The 16535-nt window shown below is 39.0% G+C and overlaps 3 protein-coding genes across 3 annotated transcripts; 2 read left to right on the plus strand and 1 right to left on the minus strand.

Moving 5' to 3' along the window:
• LOC137742085 (uncharacterized) lies at positions 1 to 8515 on the plus strand. Its single transcript, XM_068481830.1, has 20 exons — positions 1 to 1382; positions 1954 to 2157; positions 2766 to 2870; positions 3011 to 3076; positions 3170 to 3334; positions 3727 to 3801; positions 3885 to 4039; positions 4402 to 4537; positions 4612 to 4681; positions 4790 to 4917; positions 5007 to 5063; positions 5678 to 5863; positions 5994 to 6086; positions 6281 to 6366; positions 6456 to 6522; positions 6614 to 6680; positions 6760 to 6896; positions 7206 to 7297; positions 7422 to 7488; positions 7948 to 8515. Exons 1-20 carry the CDS (start codon positions 156 to 158, stop codon positions 8110 to 8112), a joined length of 3348 nt encoding a protein of 1115 aa, XP_068337931.1. The 5' UTR covers positions 1 to 155; the 3' UTR covers positions 8113 to 8515.
• Positions 8516 to 9754: 1239 nt separating this feature from the next.
• On the plus strand, positions 9755 to 11035 carry LOC137741565 (ethylene-responsive transcription factor ERN1-like). The gene has a single exon (XM_068481261.1). The coding sequence runs from the start codon at positions 9938 to 9940 to the stop codon at positions 10778 to 10780; it is 843 nt and encodes a 280-aa protein (XP_068337362.1). The 5' UTR covers positions 9755 to 9937; the 3' UTR covers positions 10781 to 11035.
• A 1773-nt stretch (positions 11036 to 12808) lies between these two features.
• On the minus strand, positions 12809 to 15963 carry LOC137741742 (tubulin alpha-5 chain-like). Its single transcript, XM_068481463.1, has 5 exons — positions 15725 to 15963; positions 14625 to 14839; positions 14341 to 14540; positions 13628 to 14136; positions 12809 to 13320 (listed from the first exon to the last, which is right to left on the minus strand). The coding sequence occupies exons 1-5, from the start codon at positions 15835 to 15837 to the stop codon at positions 13008 to 13010; spliced, it is 1350 nt and encodes a 449-aa protein (XP_068337564.1). The 5' UTR covers positions 15838 to 15963; the 3' UTR covers positions 12809 to 13007.
• Between the last annotated feature and the right edge of the window lie 572 nt (positions 15964 to 16535).

Here is a 16535-nt window from a genome sequence, read left to right on the forward strand (position 1 = left end):
TAAACTCCCCAAATATCCCAACTTTTGATTTGATTCAAAAGTCTAGAGAGAGAAAGTGAGAGAAAGGGCATCTTCTCTTCGCGGGTTCACCACTGACTCCAATCCACACCCAGCGCAGAGCAGGCAAGAACCCTAAACAACTGCACCTGGTTCCGATGGCCGAGTCGACTCACTTACAGCAAGCCCAACTGGCGACCATTCTCGGCCCCGACCCGGCCCCTTTCCAGACCCTAATCTCCCACCTCATGTCTTCCGCCAACGAGCAGCGCTCCCAGGCCGAGCTCCTCTTCAACCTCTGCAAGCAGACCGATCCCGACTCCCTCTCCCTCAAGCTCGCCCACCTCCTCCAGTTCTCCCCCGCCGCCGAGGCCCGCGCCATGTCCGCGATTCTCCTCCGCAAGCAGCTCACCCGCGACGACTCTTACCTCTGGCCCCGATTGAATCCCACGACCCAATCGACGCTGAAGACCGTTCTGCTCACGTGTATTCAGCAGGAGGACACCAAATCTATCTCCAAGAAGCTATGCGATACGATTTCCGAGCTGGCCTCCGGGATTTTGCCGGATAACGGGTGGCCGGAGCTCTTGCCCTTTATGTTCCACTGCGTTTCGTCCGATTCGCCCAAGCTTCAAGAAGCGGCGTTCTTGATATTCGCTCAGTTATCGCAGTACATCGGCGACACCATGGTGCCGCACATAAAGGAATTGCACGCCGTGTTCTTGCATAGCCTGGGGAATTCGCCGAGCCCCGACGTGAAGATCGCGGCTTTGAACGCTGTCATCAATTTCATTCAGTGTTTGACCAGCTCTGCGGATAGGGATAGGTTTCAGGACCTGTTGCCAGCGATGATGAAGACGTTGATGGAGGCTCTGAACAACGGGAACGAGGCCACCGCTCAGGACGCTCTTGAATTATTGATTGAGTTGGCTGGGACCGAGCCGAGGTTCCTGAGGCGGCAGATTGTGGAAGTCGTTGGGGCTATGTTACAGATTGCTGAGGCCGATTCCTTGGAAGAAGCGACAAGGCACTTGGCCATTGAGTTCGTCATCACTCTGGCCGAGGCCAGAGAGCGTGCTCCTGGCATGATGAGGAAGTTGCCGCAGTTTATAAGCCGATTATTTTCCATTTTAATGAAAATGCTTCTGGATATTGAGGACGAACCGGCATGGCATGCGGCAGAGAGTGAAGATGAGGATGCGGGTGAGACTGGTAATTACAGTGTTGGGCAGGAGTGTTTGGATAGGCTTGCCATATCCCTGGGTGGGAATACCATTGTTCCCGTGGCGTCTGAGCAATTGCCTGCATATTTGGCTGCCCCTGAGTGGCAGAAGCACCATGCTGCATTGATTGCCCTGGCTCAGATTGCTGAGGGTTGTGCCAAGGTATCAATTTTTATTTTAATAGTTGTGCAATTATTTGTGAAATTGTATATCCAGGTTAACTGATTGTCATTAGTTAGAGACATTATGCTTGGGATAGTTGCTTGTCCAATTTTTCATGGTTCCGCCTTTAACCACATTTTGAATACTTAACGTGCCTTTTCTGTTGAAGTAATAGAGTTGAGTTTTGGTAATAAAAGAGCCTAGGTTTTTGACACGTGTTGAATGTGCTATTGTGTGAATTCGAATGGATAACAGGTTAGATATGTAATGAGAAACATTCGTTTGAAATTATTCAATGTTTGTACGGTTTGATAGTCACATTCACACTTGCACAATATGAATGAAAAGCTTTCAGGCCAGATACAATACACTTATGTAAGATGTTTGCATCTTACATAAGCGATTGTATATTCCTACTATGCAGTTTCCGAGGGGGCACTTTTATATCCTTAAATAAGTGAATAGTACAGCTATAAAGTACTTTTGTGCAGCTTTCTAGTTAAATGAATTTCCATTTATTTTGTTAATGACGACCATTAGTCTGTTCCTTTCATTTTTATTTTATTTGCAGGTAATGATTAAAAATTTGGAGCAAGTGGTAGCAATGGTCTTGAACTCATTTCAAGATCCACATCCTCGTGTAAGGTGGGCAGCGATAAACGCAATTGGGCAGTTGTCTACTGATTTGGGCCCAGATCTGCAAGTTCAGTATCACCAACGGGTGCTCCCGGCATTGGCTGGAGCTATGGATGATTTTCAGAACCCTCGTGTTCAGGTTAGTACCTGATCGTAGCATCCGATCCTGTTTCTAAATAATTGACTTGATATTCAGTTTTATTATTTGAATGGTATGGATTTGTATCCTGCAATGCAGGTCACCTTCGTCATGCACTAGAGGGTGACCACAAGACTATATTGACTGGCACTTTCTCATCTTAAGGATTCTTTACAAGTTGTGTACTGTAGAGCATTCTAGTGTGTATAATGTTCTAAGTTGCTAGTCATCTTATGTCCTCGACTTCAGTAGAGCCGTTACTTATTTAGTTCACTTTCTGTTTCTGGTTAATGGGATGTTTGAATGAGTCCACGCAAAAGTCATATGTGCTTGACTGCATGTTTGTGGTTGATGTTGTCACATTTTTTTTAAGTATGGACTTTTTGAAAAGTACAGTTTGAAAACTAATCGTTGGCCTTTTGTTGCGACTTGTGAGCTACCATTGGCATCTATAGTTGCAAGCTATCCTCCATATGAGGTTCTTTATTTTCTGAATTTGGAGGATAGTGATCATTTGGTGCTTTACTCAGCTCATTATCAAGATCATGTAATTAAACGTGCAAGATTATCTATTCATTGCTTCCTTTTTTGTAATTTGCTATCTGCAGGCACATGCTGCTTCAGCAGTGCTGAATTTCAGTGAGAATTGCACTCCGGATATTTTAACACCGTATTTGGATGGAGTAGTGAGTAAATTGCTTGTACTTCTGCAGGTAATGCTTCTCAAGATTATGTGTGTGCGTGTGTGTATGTGTATATACAAACACCCTATTCATGATGTAAAACTTTACTTAATTACATGCTTTTGAACTAGTATTTATTAATTGTGTCTGATTTTTCACGTTTCATGCAGAATGGAAAACAAATGGTGCAAGAGGGTGCCTTGACTGCTTTGGCATCCGTTGCTGATTCATCTCAGGTATTGTATTATAATATGTGATATTATACATGAAATTATTATTTTTTTATATATTTTATGGATGATTAAGTTTGATGGTAATGGGATGTGTAGGAGCATTTTCAAAAATACTATGATGCAGTTATGCCTTACCTGAAGGCTATCTTGGTGAATGCCACTGATAAGTCTAATCGCATGCTTCGTGCCAAATCGATGGAGTGTATTAGTTTGGTTGGAATGGCAGTTGGAAAAGAGAAATTCAGGGAAGACGCTAAGCAGGTAAGGCATTATACATTTGAAACTACGTTTACTTTATTGGACCTGGGATATGAATGGCTATTTGATGGATGATGGTTTCATGTTATTTTTTAAGGTGCTTGTTCATGCAGATCTATATTTTGTTATTTTGAACCATTTCATACCTTAATACCTCCAATAGAATTTTTATTTTATCAAAATTCCGAAATTGACCTGTTCTTTTCCTCATCTGCACTCTCCTTTGCTCAAGTTATATGCTTCAGCTCTTTTCCGCTTATCAGTTGGGAGATTAAAAACTGAGTCTTTCAACCTGTGAACATGCCGCTGCCATTTTGGCCAATCTAAAAACCTAATAGAAAAATGCTGCTGCCAAATTCTCTAATCACAGACTGGTGTTTACTGTTCATCTGAAGGTCATGGAAGTGCTGATGGCTTTGCAAGGATCTCACTTGGAGACGGATGATCCAACTACAAGTTACATGTTACAAGTATGCCCTTATCTTATAAGTGCACTAAAATTACTGTACTAATGCTTATTGTTTGCAATAAAATTTTATCTACAATGTTGTAGGCCTGGGCTAGACTCTGCAAGTGCTTAGGACAAGATTTCCTCCCATACATGAGTGTTGTAATGCCTCCTTTGCTTCAATCTGCTCAACTTAAGCCAGATGTAACCATCACATCTGCAGATGACGAAAATGATATTGATGACTCTGATGATGATAGGTCTGAAACTTTTCTCATTTCCCTTTTTACGTAAGTTCAATACCAACGGGCATGTAAGATATCTCAAATGTTGCATCACTACCTATTTCTTGGTATCCTTCCTAAAGTTTGATATGTAAGTACCTGAATCTAGTGTAGAAACTTTCACTGCATGGATAACCAGTGTCTTTAACGTCCACATCAACTTTTTTATATGCTTCTATACTTGATAATTATCTGGTTCAGTTATCAATGTACTGATTTAGAGTGTTTGAGGTGTAGTTTTGGTGAATGAGTGTAAAAGATACCAAGATCTGGAAATAGTGCTGTTATGTAGCTCTGTGTTACTTCTTCTCTTGCTAAAAGCTGCTTTTGTGTTACAGTATGGAAACAATTACTCTTGGAGATAAAAGGATTGGAATCAAGACAAGTGTCTTGGAGGAGAAAGCTACAGCTTGCAATATGCTGTGTTGCTATGCTGATGAGCTGAAGGAAGGATTCTTTCCCTGGATTGATCAGGTATCCAATAGTGTCACGATTATTTTTTTTTGTCCGACTTTGGTTGCATACTTACAAAGGTCATATTTGTGTAGGTTGCCCCAACTTTGGTTCCACTTCTTAAATTTTATTTCCATGAAGAAGTTAGAAAGGCAGCTGTTTCAGGTACCCTTAATTGTTAATACTCAATGTTTTTATTTTCTCTTTCCTCTACAAATTTTGTTTGAGTTTGCTCTGTTTCTTAATAAAGAGATATCTACTTTTTGTTTCTAGCAATGCCGGAGCTACTGCGTTCTGCAAAATTAGCAATAGAGAAAGGGCAGGCTCAAGGTCGTAATGAAACATATATAAAGCAATTGTCTGACTACATTGTTCCAGCTCTGGTGGAAGCGTTACATAAGGTTGTTCAGTGTTTTTCATTTAAGCCTCCTTGACCATGGTGTAATGATTTATATGTTCTCTGAAGTATGAGATTGCAATTTGTGTGCAGGAACCTGATACTGAAATCTGTGCGAATATATTGGATGCATTAAATGAATGCTTACAGGTTCGTCGTTTATTCTTGAAGAAATTTACTTTTTGCACTCATTCCGCACCAACTGACCAATTCAGTAGTGCTGGAATTGCTATATTTTTCGTTGTAGAGAAGTTGTCAATACACTCATGATTAAATTTTTAATTGAGTACTGGATACTAATCATGTTCCATGCTATGCCACTTCTGTTTTATTTTCTTTTCATTGCAGAAGAAAATCATCGGTTTGATTTGAAAGAACTTTTATAATTAAATCTATGCCTTTTAGATTTTGGGCTTGAACTTGGAAATGCTGGCAGTCACTGCAGTATAGTGAAAATCATTGGTTTGATTTGAAAGAACTTTTATAATTAAATCTCTGCCTTTTAGATTTTGGGCTTGAAATTGGAAATGCTGGCAGTCACTGCAATATAGTACTACTTACTTTGTTTTGTAGTAGCCAATCCTTCATTTTAGTTTGCACGGAAGCAGTGAATGAGCCAACTGTTTTGGGAGAAATGTTTTGTTGAGTTAATCAGAATTAGCTTTGTTCAAAAGACAAAAATTTGTTTTTGTGTTTTCATTTTTATATTGTGCATCATTTCTTGTGTATGGCCCCATTCATGCGCCTTGTATCTTTGCTTTCAGACATCTGGACCACTTTTAGATGAAAACCAGGTGAGATCCATCGTGGAGGAGATAAAGCAGGTGATCACTGCCAGTTCTAGTAGAAAAAGAGAGAGAGCAGAAAGGACCAAAGCAGAAGACTTTGATGCTGAGGAACAGGAGCTGATTAAAGAGGAAAATGAACAAGAGGAAGAAGTTTTTGATCAAGTGAGTTTTTTTTAACACAATCTCTAAGTAGCTTGTCAGCAATTTGCTGATTTTTTAATTTTTGGGCCAGCATATGCAGTGTGGGACTTTTTGTCCTGTTTCTCTTCAACACATTTTTTAATTGTTTCAGGTGGGAGAAATCATTGGAACATTGATTAAAACGTTCAAAGCCTCTTTCTTGCCTTTCTTTGATGAGCTATCATCATATTTAATGCCTATGTGGGTAAGTTTCGTCTCACGGATGCAGCCTTTTTTTCTGTTCCAACTTTAGGATTTTAGTTGTTTATGTTTACTCAAACGCTCCTTAGAAAGCTTCACTTCAAGGAAGTAGAATGTTAATTTTTTTGTCAGCCATTATATTTGAGCTAATTTGTTTGTCTTCTTAACTATGTTATTCATTTCGGGTTCTAAACACAGGCCAAGGATAAAACACCTGAAGAGAGAAGGATTGCAATATGCATCTTTGATGAAGTTGCAGAGCAGTGTCGTGAAGCAGCTGTAAAGTAAGTTTTTTTAATAGAAACGTTCAGATTTTACTTTGAGTAGTTCTTGTTTTCTGTACTCATATTTGGTTATGATTTGGTTGGATCAGATATTATGACACATTTCTTCCTTTTCTGTTGGAGGCTTGCAATGACGAAAACCCTGATGTTCGACAGGTCTGATCTCAACAAACTGTTTCAATAGGCATCAGGTTGCTCTTCGACATTAGTGTTAAGTGGTTGTTTTTGTTTTATTTTTATTTTTCAGGCAGCTGTATATGGACTTGGTATTTGTTCAGAGTTTGGTGGAGCAATAATTAAACCTCTTGTTGGCGGTAATTCTGCTTGAATATCTTAAATAGATGAAACATTTATGTATGTTTGTGAGTAACATTTTCTTGTGGCTTTATACAGAGGCTCTATCAAGGCTGAACGCTGTGATTCAGCATCCTAATGCCCAACAATCTGAAAATGTAATGGCATATGATAATGCTGTTTCTGCTTTAGGAAAAATTAGCCAATTCCACCGTGACAGTATTGATGCAGCTCAGGTACTAACTTTTATTTTCTCTGTTGTCATATGGTTTGATCAGAAATTCTTTCATTGGTGTTGTTGTGGAATATACGCACAAAAGTAAGGAGTCTTGACTATGAGTATACGACTACTGTGCTGTGTAGCGCTCTCTAATATAATTTTTGTGCGCACGTTCCTCAATTTAGTGCAACACTATAGTTTATTATAATATATCTTGCCAACTATCACTTTTAAGATTAATAATCTTTCTTTTGTCAGTTCCATTATTTTTTTTTTTTTTTTTTCGGGGGGTGGTATGGATTGTCATCCTTTCGGCATTTTGCAGGTCATTCCTGCATGGCTGAACTGTTTACCGATTAAAGGTGACTTGGTTGAAGCCAAAGTTGTTCATGACCAACTTTGTTCTATGGTAGAGAGGTAGAGCTTCAATTTTCTTGTACTTGTGCCTTGTTCTGTTACTTGTTGCCTTTTCGTATATTTAACTTTCAGAATATCATTACCAAACGAATTCATAGAGGTGACCCTTGTAATCCATCTACAGGTCTGATCGGGAACTTTTGGGTCCCAACAATCAGTATCTTCCCAAAATTGTTGCAGTGTTTGCAGAGGTTTGTAATCTAGAAACTAAATTAGCACTCTTAAGCTATATTTCTGTGTCATATATCATGATCAAAATCGATGTTTTTTCATTAATACATTTCTCAATATTCTATTTCATCAGTTTGAACATATGTATCTTATGTACTGATTATTATTGAGGTGAAGCAATTATCTTATGTACTGATTATTATTGAGGTGAAGCAATTATAGGCACATCATTTATTGTATGTATGGTACAGATATGTGCACACCTTGGTCAATTGAGCCATTTTTCCGTTGTGGCAAGATTTAGGGACTAATTAACGAACTAGTATAACTGTAACCTAAATCTAGGCTTTCTTTTTCTCTTCTAATTGATATCTTAAACAATGCAGGCAATCAGATGGCTCCAGTAAATGCATGTTTTTTGTAATATGTTTTCAAGCTTTCCAGAATATTTACTTTGAGGGTTATGATTATTCGTGTAGGTTCTATGTGCCGGTAAGGATCTGGCAACTGAACAGACTGCAAACCGAATGATTAAACTGCTAAGGCAACTTCAGCAGACTTTGCCACCAGCTACATTGGCTTCAACGTGGTCGTCCTTGCAACCCCAGCAACAGCTTGCTCTGCAATCCATCCTCTCCTCATAAATACTTTGGCTTGCATTGTGCACATTGCTGCTTTCAGATGCACTGTTCCCTGTCTTGCTATGTTTCCCATCAGTCATTTATGTGAAAAGTTTTACAGCGGCCCGTCAGCATCGATTCAGCGTGGAAGTCATTGGTGCGGTTTGGTCAAACCATTTTTTGTAGGGTGTATATGAAAGTGTTAATTTATAGTGGCGATTTTGAGTCTAAAAGAAAAGAAGACTTGTTCCTGCTCGTGAGGGTTTCTTTCATTTTCTTTTTTGTTGGTGCCCGAGGTTATGAGGGCTGTTGGTGAGAAAATTCTCGTGGGAGTTTTGGTCTCATCCTGTTTTGTATTTTCCTATACCTGCGTTGTAAGAATCTGTTGATGAAATTATCGATGGCGATTCTTTCGTTATGTTTTCAATTTTGATCCCCAAAAGGCAATAAAATTGGCTTTTATGGTATATTTCAATGGTATGCTATTGTGTTGGATGTGAACTGGCTATCACACTTTAGGGTAATTCTGAGTCATCCTCGAGGAGTGCAAGAGTTTTTGAGCACCCAAAGACGATGATATGTCTGGTTCCATTTCTTCGAGAAACAGTGCCAAGAACAAAGCTTTGTTCCTCAAAGATATCTAGGAGTTCTTGGAATCCCGCAACCAAAGAGAGCTAGTCTCAGAATTGAACCCGTCTCAAGGACCCTAGAGCCTGAGAAGTAAGCGTTCGAGGCTCGGACAATCCATTGCAATCCAATTCTATCCAACGCTGGTTATGAGTTGAGACCTTCGAATCTTATCTATTCGTTTGGTTATTCGTTTTATCTTTTTTATTATGAATATAAATGCAATGCAAGTCAAGTATTTGGTATGTTTTATGTAATACTGAAAAAGGATTCCACCAAACAAAAGAGAGCATGCAGCATCAGATTCCTTCCTTCGCCATCAAACCTCAAATTCTTTCGATACAAATGCAATGCCAGCTGTCGTTTCTATTTTTTTTATTTTTATTTTTTATGAATTCATTTGGAGGGGACCATATTCGTGCTCCATGTGTCATGCCTTCGTGCTCCCACGACTTTCGATTCTCTCTCCGTTGACCAACTGCTTTGGACCTTGGTGGTGGTGAGGAGTGACCACGACAACTACCCAAACCCTTACGGTTACCGTTGGGGTGGGTCATGGATGTCATGTGGATGAGACATGAATAGAGTTGACTGAATTGAAGAAATTGAAATTTCATCATAAAATCAATTGACAACCTAAGTTATATTTCAATTACTTGTAAGCACATGCAAAGTCCATTCTTTACTGTTAACACGCAGCTTCATGTGTAACGACTTTTCCAGTCAAGCAAGCGAAAAACACAAATCATGTGAATAGTTGATAATGTTAATAGTATATAGATAATTGATCGACATCTTTGCTATTAAAATATTATCCATCAATGCTACTAACAATGTAATTGATTTAGAGTGAGCATTGAGAGATCAGTCATCCTTAATAACGAACAAATACAAATTGACGTGCTGAGTCTGCTGACAAGGGAAAGAAAACGAGCTTCCCATTACTACCAAACAGAACCTTTGCCCTGTTCTACCTTTTTATACAAGTCACACCCATTTTTGCTCTTTCATTCATTCACAACTTCGCTTCAAACATTCCTATAGAACATGAAGCCCCGAGGGACCAACAGGGGTGGGAGCTTTTAGAATCCAAAAGCACTTTTAGTTTTTTTCTCTTCCTTCTATCAAACGCTGTTAAAAGCTCTTTGATTATCTGAAATCACTTTTAGCTCTTCCAGAAGTATTCTCAAACAAGCTAAAGTTCTCACTTTCAGCCTCTTCCATGGAACATCAAGCCCCGAAGCAGCAAAAGGGAGTCTTAGCCAACAAACAAAGAAAGTTCAAAGAGAGGACCAAATCCAAGTGCAAGTTCGTCGGGGTGAGACAAAGGCCATCCGGGAAGTGGGTTGCAGAGATCAAGGACACAACAAAGAAGATAAGAATGTGGCTTGGAACCTTTGAGACTGCCGAGGAAGCTGCTCGAGCTTACGACGAGGCTGCTTACCTTCTTCGGGGTTCGAATACCCGAACCAACTTCGCCACTCATGTCCCTTCTAACTCTCCACTTTCCTTGAAGATCAGAAACCTCCTCAACCAGAAAAAGAGCTTGAAGCAATGCCCTGTAAGTTCCACCCCCAACAGCTTAAATTCCACCCCTACAGCTACTAGTACTAGAACTAGTAACAAATATACCTCTTTCAGTGACGGTTCAGCTATCTCCATTGCTACTTTTAGTGAAACTTTTCTGCCTAATTGCAAAAGCCAGAAAAATGTTCAGGTGTTTGATGATGCATATAGACCAGACATTAGCAACTGCATTGATGATCTTCAACCAGGGTTGTTTCGTAACCATTTTGGTCTCCAGTGGCCACTCTTAACTGGGTTTGATCAGCTTCCAATAACCCATGAAGGGATGGATTTAGCGAAAGGCAATGCTGTGACGGTGCAACCTAGTGTTGCAGTAGAGCCAGAGGTGACGGAATTTGAGTGCTTGGAGGTAGAAAGGCAGATGTCGGCTTCATTTTATACAATGAATGCAGTGAATGAGTACTTTGACAATGAGTACAATGCCGGTGATGCTCTCTGGGATCTTCCTAGTCTCTCTCAACCGTTCTGCCTAGGCTGATGGCCTTCACCATTCTGAGTATTGTTTTATTCTTTTGAAATGAGTGAATTGAGGGGTTAGTCTTGAGAGTTTATGTTTAGTGTAATTCTTTTGAAAGCATGAGAAGTGTAGGTAGCTGAATGATATCAATAGCTTGTACTTCCTATCTGCTATTGCAGATGAGTTTCAGCTTTTCTCTGAGTTTGATTAACAATTGCATTGATTTTTGGTAGCATGAAATTAAGATGCAAAAGGAAGAACATCCTGAGAAGTTGCGTGGAATGAGTATTGTAATGATTCTGATTCCCGACTTCCCTGCGTTTACTAAAACATGGGTATTGAAATGATTCTGATTCCTTACTTCTCCTGTGTTTACTAACTCGTATGGAATATAAAAAAAGTGGGGGTTATACATTAAAATCCGTAATCTGTTACCTGAATAATTAGGGATCATATCAACTACAGGGTTGCTAGTTAATCCCATTCTCATGCCTACTTTCCCCTTCTTGATTCACGACCTCCTCCATTCCAAGTAAGTAAACATGCCGTAATATATCGATATTGGAGAATCACTTATCTGATGTAGAACAATTATGTTCGATCCACAATTTCTAACGCGATATTACAAGGCGTTCAATTAATATGAAGAAGCGGAAATGAGAACAGTTGGTGCAGTTCACAGCTATATAACGACCACAGGACAAAATTACCATGACTAATCAACCAGGTTTATCTGTTGTTAAAACATCATATAGCTGCAAACTGATGAAAGCGAAAATTTATCAACGAACCACATTTTAAAACAAGTACAAGCTCCCGGTCTCTCAATGTTAAAAGAGATCCCAAGTTCGAATCTCCTCTTCCAAAACTATCATACAAAAAAAATTCACGTGTCCGGTTCACCTTAACATGTAACTGTATTTCAAGACAGTGGATGGCGTACCAATGAATGATATTAAGTTATACCATGAAACCGTCTTGAAGGAAAAATGGGGAAACAACATGCCAAACAAATTTCGTCATATAAGGCCATCTCCAACCGACCCAGTCAAAGGGTCATAGGGCTAAAAATAGCTACAAATGACACGAAAACCGTCTCCAACTAAGGGCTAGGCCAAAGGGTTTGTGGGTCCCATCGGGCCCAAACCCCAAATTCAGGCAATGGGCTGGCCATTTCCAGCCAGCCAGCCAGCCAACCCTCCAGCACCAGAATGTCAAGCTTGACATTTTGCCAGCCCTTATTTTGCTCCAGTGCCAGAATGTCAAGTTTGACATTTTGCCGGCCCTCCAACTCCAGAATGTCAAGTTTGACATTGTGCCAGCCCTCTAGCTAAGCCCATTTGAATGCCAACGGCTACCTGGTGTCAACATGACACCAATTAGCAATGGCTAGCTAATGTCAAGTTACCGTTGGAATTTGAAATCTTTTTTTTTGGATGAATTTATAAAAAAAAAAAAAATCTAATTTTTTTTTCCTATAAATACCTACACCATTCCTACAACATTGAAGCTGAAGATAAAAAGTGCCACATAAATAAGAATCATATCTAAAATTGCACAACCAATTACATCTCAACATGTGGCACTCGAAATCCTATTCAACAAATTATTAAGATTACATAAAAATAAGAAATCTAGAGAGTTAATCTTTTTAGCGACACGTGTTACTCGAAATCCTATTCGAAAAATTATTAAGATTATATAAAGATAAGAAATCCAGAAACTTATTCATTTGTGGACAAGTGGCACTCAAAATATGTCTGAAAACCTTATTTAATATACTAGTTTAATTTAATTAACCATATTAATTTATTTAAAATAATAAATTATGTTTAGCCTATGATCCTTTCGGTTGGAGATGATTTTTTATCAAAGGATTATATTTGACCTATGACCCTTTGACCCCCTCAGTTGGAGATGATATAAAATATGACCTCATTGTTCATTAAAATATAATTTCTTACCAGATTATAGAGCTAAAAGAAATTATTTGACCCTCCTTCGGTTGGAGATGGCTTAATTAGTACCGAATTCTATGTGAAACATCTGGGAAACATACAACGTAAAATATCTTTGAAAGAGGACCATAAACATTCAGGTTTTTCAGAAATGTCACTTCACAAAAAAACATAATCAGAACATAGTGACGATTGTCACAATTTCACAGCACGAGAGTGTACGACACAACAAAAGGAACAGAGATAGCTGAAGATGAATGATAAAACACTGTTTCTCTTGCATTACAACACTAGTAATCTTCACTTCCCTCTTCATCATCCACACCTTCGGCACCAACCTCCTCGTAATCTTTCTCTAGAGCAGCCAGATCTTCACGAGCTTCTGAAAACTCTCCTTCTTCCATTCCCTCACCAACATACCAGTGAACGAATGCCCTCTTGGAATACATGAGATCAAATTTGTGGTCAATGCGTGAGAACACCTCAGCCACAGCAGTGTTGTTGCTGATCATGCACACTGCTCGCTGAACCTTGGCAAGATCACCCCCTGGTACAACTGTTGGAGGCTGATAGTTTATGCCACATTTGAAACCTGTTGGGCACCTGCAGAATTGAACCACCAAACTTGTCAGATAAAACATATACGAAGACCATAATTCAGACGGATGATGCACAAATGGTTAAACTGTTTATCTGAAAGAAAACTCGTTATTAAAGATGAAAAGAACATGGCATCAAGATAATTTCAGCATCATAAATAAATCTCCGTTCCTACTGTGAGTACTGATGTTCGAGAGTTGAGACTATGGCATTTGAACAAAGTAAGTTTCTTCAACAACATTAGATATGATTTAAAAAATATGTAAGTATTTTTCGTCGTTTTCTTTTCCTCTTTAGGCATTGTTCTTACCAGTCAACAAACTGCACAGTCCTTTTTGTTTTGATGGTTGCAACGGCAGCATTGACATCCTTGGGAACTACATCACCCCTGTACATTAGGCAGCAAGCCATGTATTTTCCATGCCGGGGATCACACTTGGCCATCATGCTTGAGGGCTCAAAAACTGCATTTGTGATCTCAGGAATAGAGATCTGCTCATGGTATGCCTTTGCAGCTGAGATAACAGGAGCATATGAGGAAAGCATGAAATGAATGCGGGGATATGGTACAAGGTTAGTCTGGAACTCTGTAACATCAACGTTAATGGCTCCATCAAATCTCAATGATGTTGTCAAGGAGGATATGACTTGTGATATCAGTCTATTCAAATTGGTGTACGTTGGTCTCTCGATGTCTAGAGATCTTCTGCAAATATCATAGATAGCTTCATTGTCCAAGAGCACAGATACATCGGTGTGTTCAAGGAGAGCATGAGTAGAGAGAACGCTATTATAAGGCTCGACAACTGCTGTTGAAACCTGCAGTGCACAAGAATTAAGGCACAGATGAGCTCCATATCAACGGCCCCTATATTCTTTTTTCTCTTTTTTGTTTTTCTAAAAAAGATGCATTATAATTATGAAATCATAAGATAACGTATAAACAGAAACATTCTTCTGCATAAGAAACTGCATAGACTTTTTGAGGAGAGTCGAATATCATAATATTTGTGGATGAAGTACCTGTGGAGAAGGATAGATGGTGAATCCAAGCTTTGACTTCTTTCCATAATCCACGGACAAGCGTTCTAACAGCAAGGACCCCAAACCAGAACCGGTACCACCACCCACAGCATTAAACACCAAAAATCCTTGTAAACCAGTGCAATTATCAGCCAATTTCCTAACTCGATCAAGGCAGAGATCTACAATTTCCTTTCCAACTGCAGAGCACAACCAGAGGTCAAATCAACGAGATTAACATAATAAAAGCATTCATCAATGAAAGATAGAAGAGTATCCATTACCTGTATAGTGTCCTCTTGCGAAATTATTAGCAGCATCTTCCTTTCCAGAAATGAGCTGCTCGGGGTGAAAGAGTTGGCGGTAAGACCCAGTCCTTACTTCATCAATAACAGTTGGTTCCAAATCGACAAATATGGCCCTAGGGACATGCTTGCCTGATCCAGTCTCGCTGAAGAAGGTATTGAAAGCATCGCGGCCGCTACCCACTGTTGTATCACTTTAAAGACACAAAACCATAACTGTCCATCAGGCAATCAAATCATCTTCAAATTCAGACTTAAATTGCAAACATTAAACTCAGAAGGAGAAAAACAATAAAGCTTTATTAGGGTTTAAGTAGATCAACTTTCTTATTACTAGGAGTACTGCTAGGTATAACGACTTTCTATACCAATTTGCAATCCATGGGATGTGTCACCAATAGAAAATAAGCACGTTAATCAAAACTTAAGTAATAATCCAATCATCAACAACCAAGTCATGGTTTACAAAATTTGATCTACATAGTTGGTCTACCTAACATTACCCTTATTATTAGAAGATCAACAAAGTTTTGTTGTTATAGGTTTATAACTATGTCCCAAAACCATAGAACTTCGTGTTTAGTTCCTTGATACTATCTCTAAGCACACCCGACTCAAGACGTATCGGTTACAACAACCTTGCAAAGAAAGCAAATGCATACGATCAATCGGATTAAATTGAATTGAATTCTATTTCTTCTATGTTAACTTTTAGCTTCCCCATCGAATACATTCAGAAAATTCATGCTTGATTCTTCAGCTCCATCAAAAGTACATGAAAGACCGCTCAAAAGAACCTAAAACTCCAAAAAATATCAATGTAATCAACAGATACACCCCCAGATAAACAGATAACAACAATCATACATCTGAAATTCATACAAAAGAAGATCGCAAACACCTATTTGTTAAAGTTACCTATTTTAATTTTCCAAATAATAAAGTCAGAATAAAAAAACACATTCATCGACTAACATTTGAGAAACCCACCAAAAATAAACAAACAAATCCACAGAAAAGTGCATATTTAAATAGAAATATCAGTAGAAATGATAAGAAACAAGGAAAAAAATACCAACCTGGGCATCTGCCCATCAGGTTGAATTCCATGCTCGAGGCAGTAGAGCTCCCAGCATGAATTCCCCACCTGAATTCCAGCCTGCCCAATATGAATGCTTATAATTTCTCTCATTTCTCTCCCTTTTCTTCGATAAAAATTGAAACTTTATGAACAGCAGAAGTCTCTCGCTATCTCTGTTATTTCTCTCTGCGTGCTATGATATGGTATCCCCTGTTTTGCTATTCTTGTGGGTTTTGTGTGTGTGTTTTGCCCTTTTTTCGATCAAATGGGAATGGACAAAAATTTGAAGTCCGCTACGATAAAAAGAGACAGCTCTCCTCCCGCTGCCATTTGGCACCAGCCTAAACCTGGATCCCAAACCACTGTTCTAAAAATCTCTGTCTAAGCGTTAAATGGCTGGTTACTGCCTCGATTAATGCCTAGATGTTTGAAAATTAAGAAAATACTCGATTAATGCCTAGATGTTTGAAAATTAAGAAAATACGCATAGACCTGCTGAGGCACCCGCCTAGCCCCATCTAGACCCGTCTACACATCTGCCTAGGTTGCAATTCACTTAGATAGAAAATAGATAAATTTCCTTTTGCATTTTATTGTTTCCAATAAATTGTAAGAGACTCATTGAACACTTAAATACACACATTATATGTTTATTTCCCATATTTTCCTTTGCATTTTATTGTTTCCTAATCATAACCTGGTATCCATCTCACAAGCAAGTCTTCATCGGATAATCGTTTCACCCTTGTATTAGCATGATTCACCCTTTTATTAGCATGATTTCGTTGCTAATTCCATTTCCGTAGCTA

Source organism: Pyrus communis, chromosome 8 (assembly GCF_963583255.1).
Source record: "Pyrus communis chromosome 8, drPyrComm1.1, whole genome shotgun sequence".
Lineage (NCBI taxonomy): Eukaryota > Viridiplantae > Streptophyta > Magnoliopsida > Rosales > Rosaceae > Pyrus > Pyrus communis.

Coding starts and splice junctions, on each gene's coding strand:
- LOC137741742 (XM_068481463.1), bottom strand. CDS start 15,837: ATGAGAGAAATTATAAGCATTCATATTGGGCAGGCTGGAATTCAGGTG. Junction 14,541..14,624: donor CGCAAGAGGACACTATACAG/GTAATGGATACT, acceptor TGTGCTCTGCAG/TTGGAAAGGAAATTGTAGAT. Junction 13,321..13,627: donor ACTGTGCAGTTTGTTGACTG/GTAAGAACAATG, acceptor TCAATTCTGCAG/GTGCCCAACAGGTTTCAAAT.
- LOC137741565 (XM_068481261.1), top strand. CDS start 9,938: ATGGAACATCAAGCCCCGAAGCAGCAAAAGGGAGTCTTAGCCAACAAA.
- LOC137742085 (XM_068481830.1), top strand. CDS start 156: ATGGCCGAGTCGACTCACTTACAGCAAGCCCAACTGGCGACCATTCTC. Junction 6,367..6,455: donor TGTCGTGAAGCAGCTGTAAA/GTAAGTTTTTTT, acceptor TGGTTGGATCAG/ATATTATGACACATTTCTTC. Junction 7,489..7,947: donor TTGTTGCAGTGTTTGCAGAG/GTTTGTAATCTA, acceptor TTATTCGTGTAG/GTTCTATGTGCCGGTAAGGA.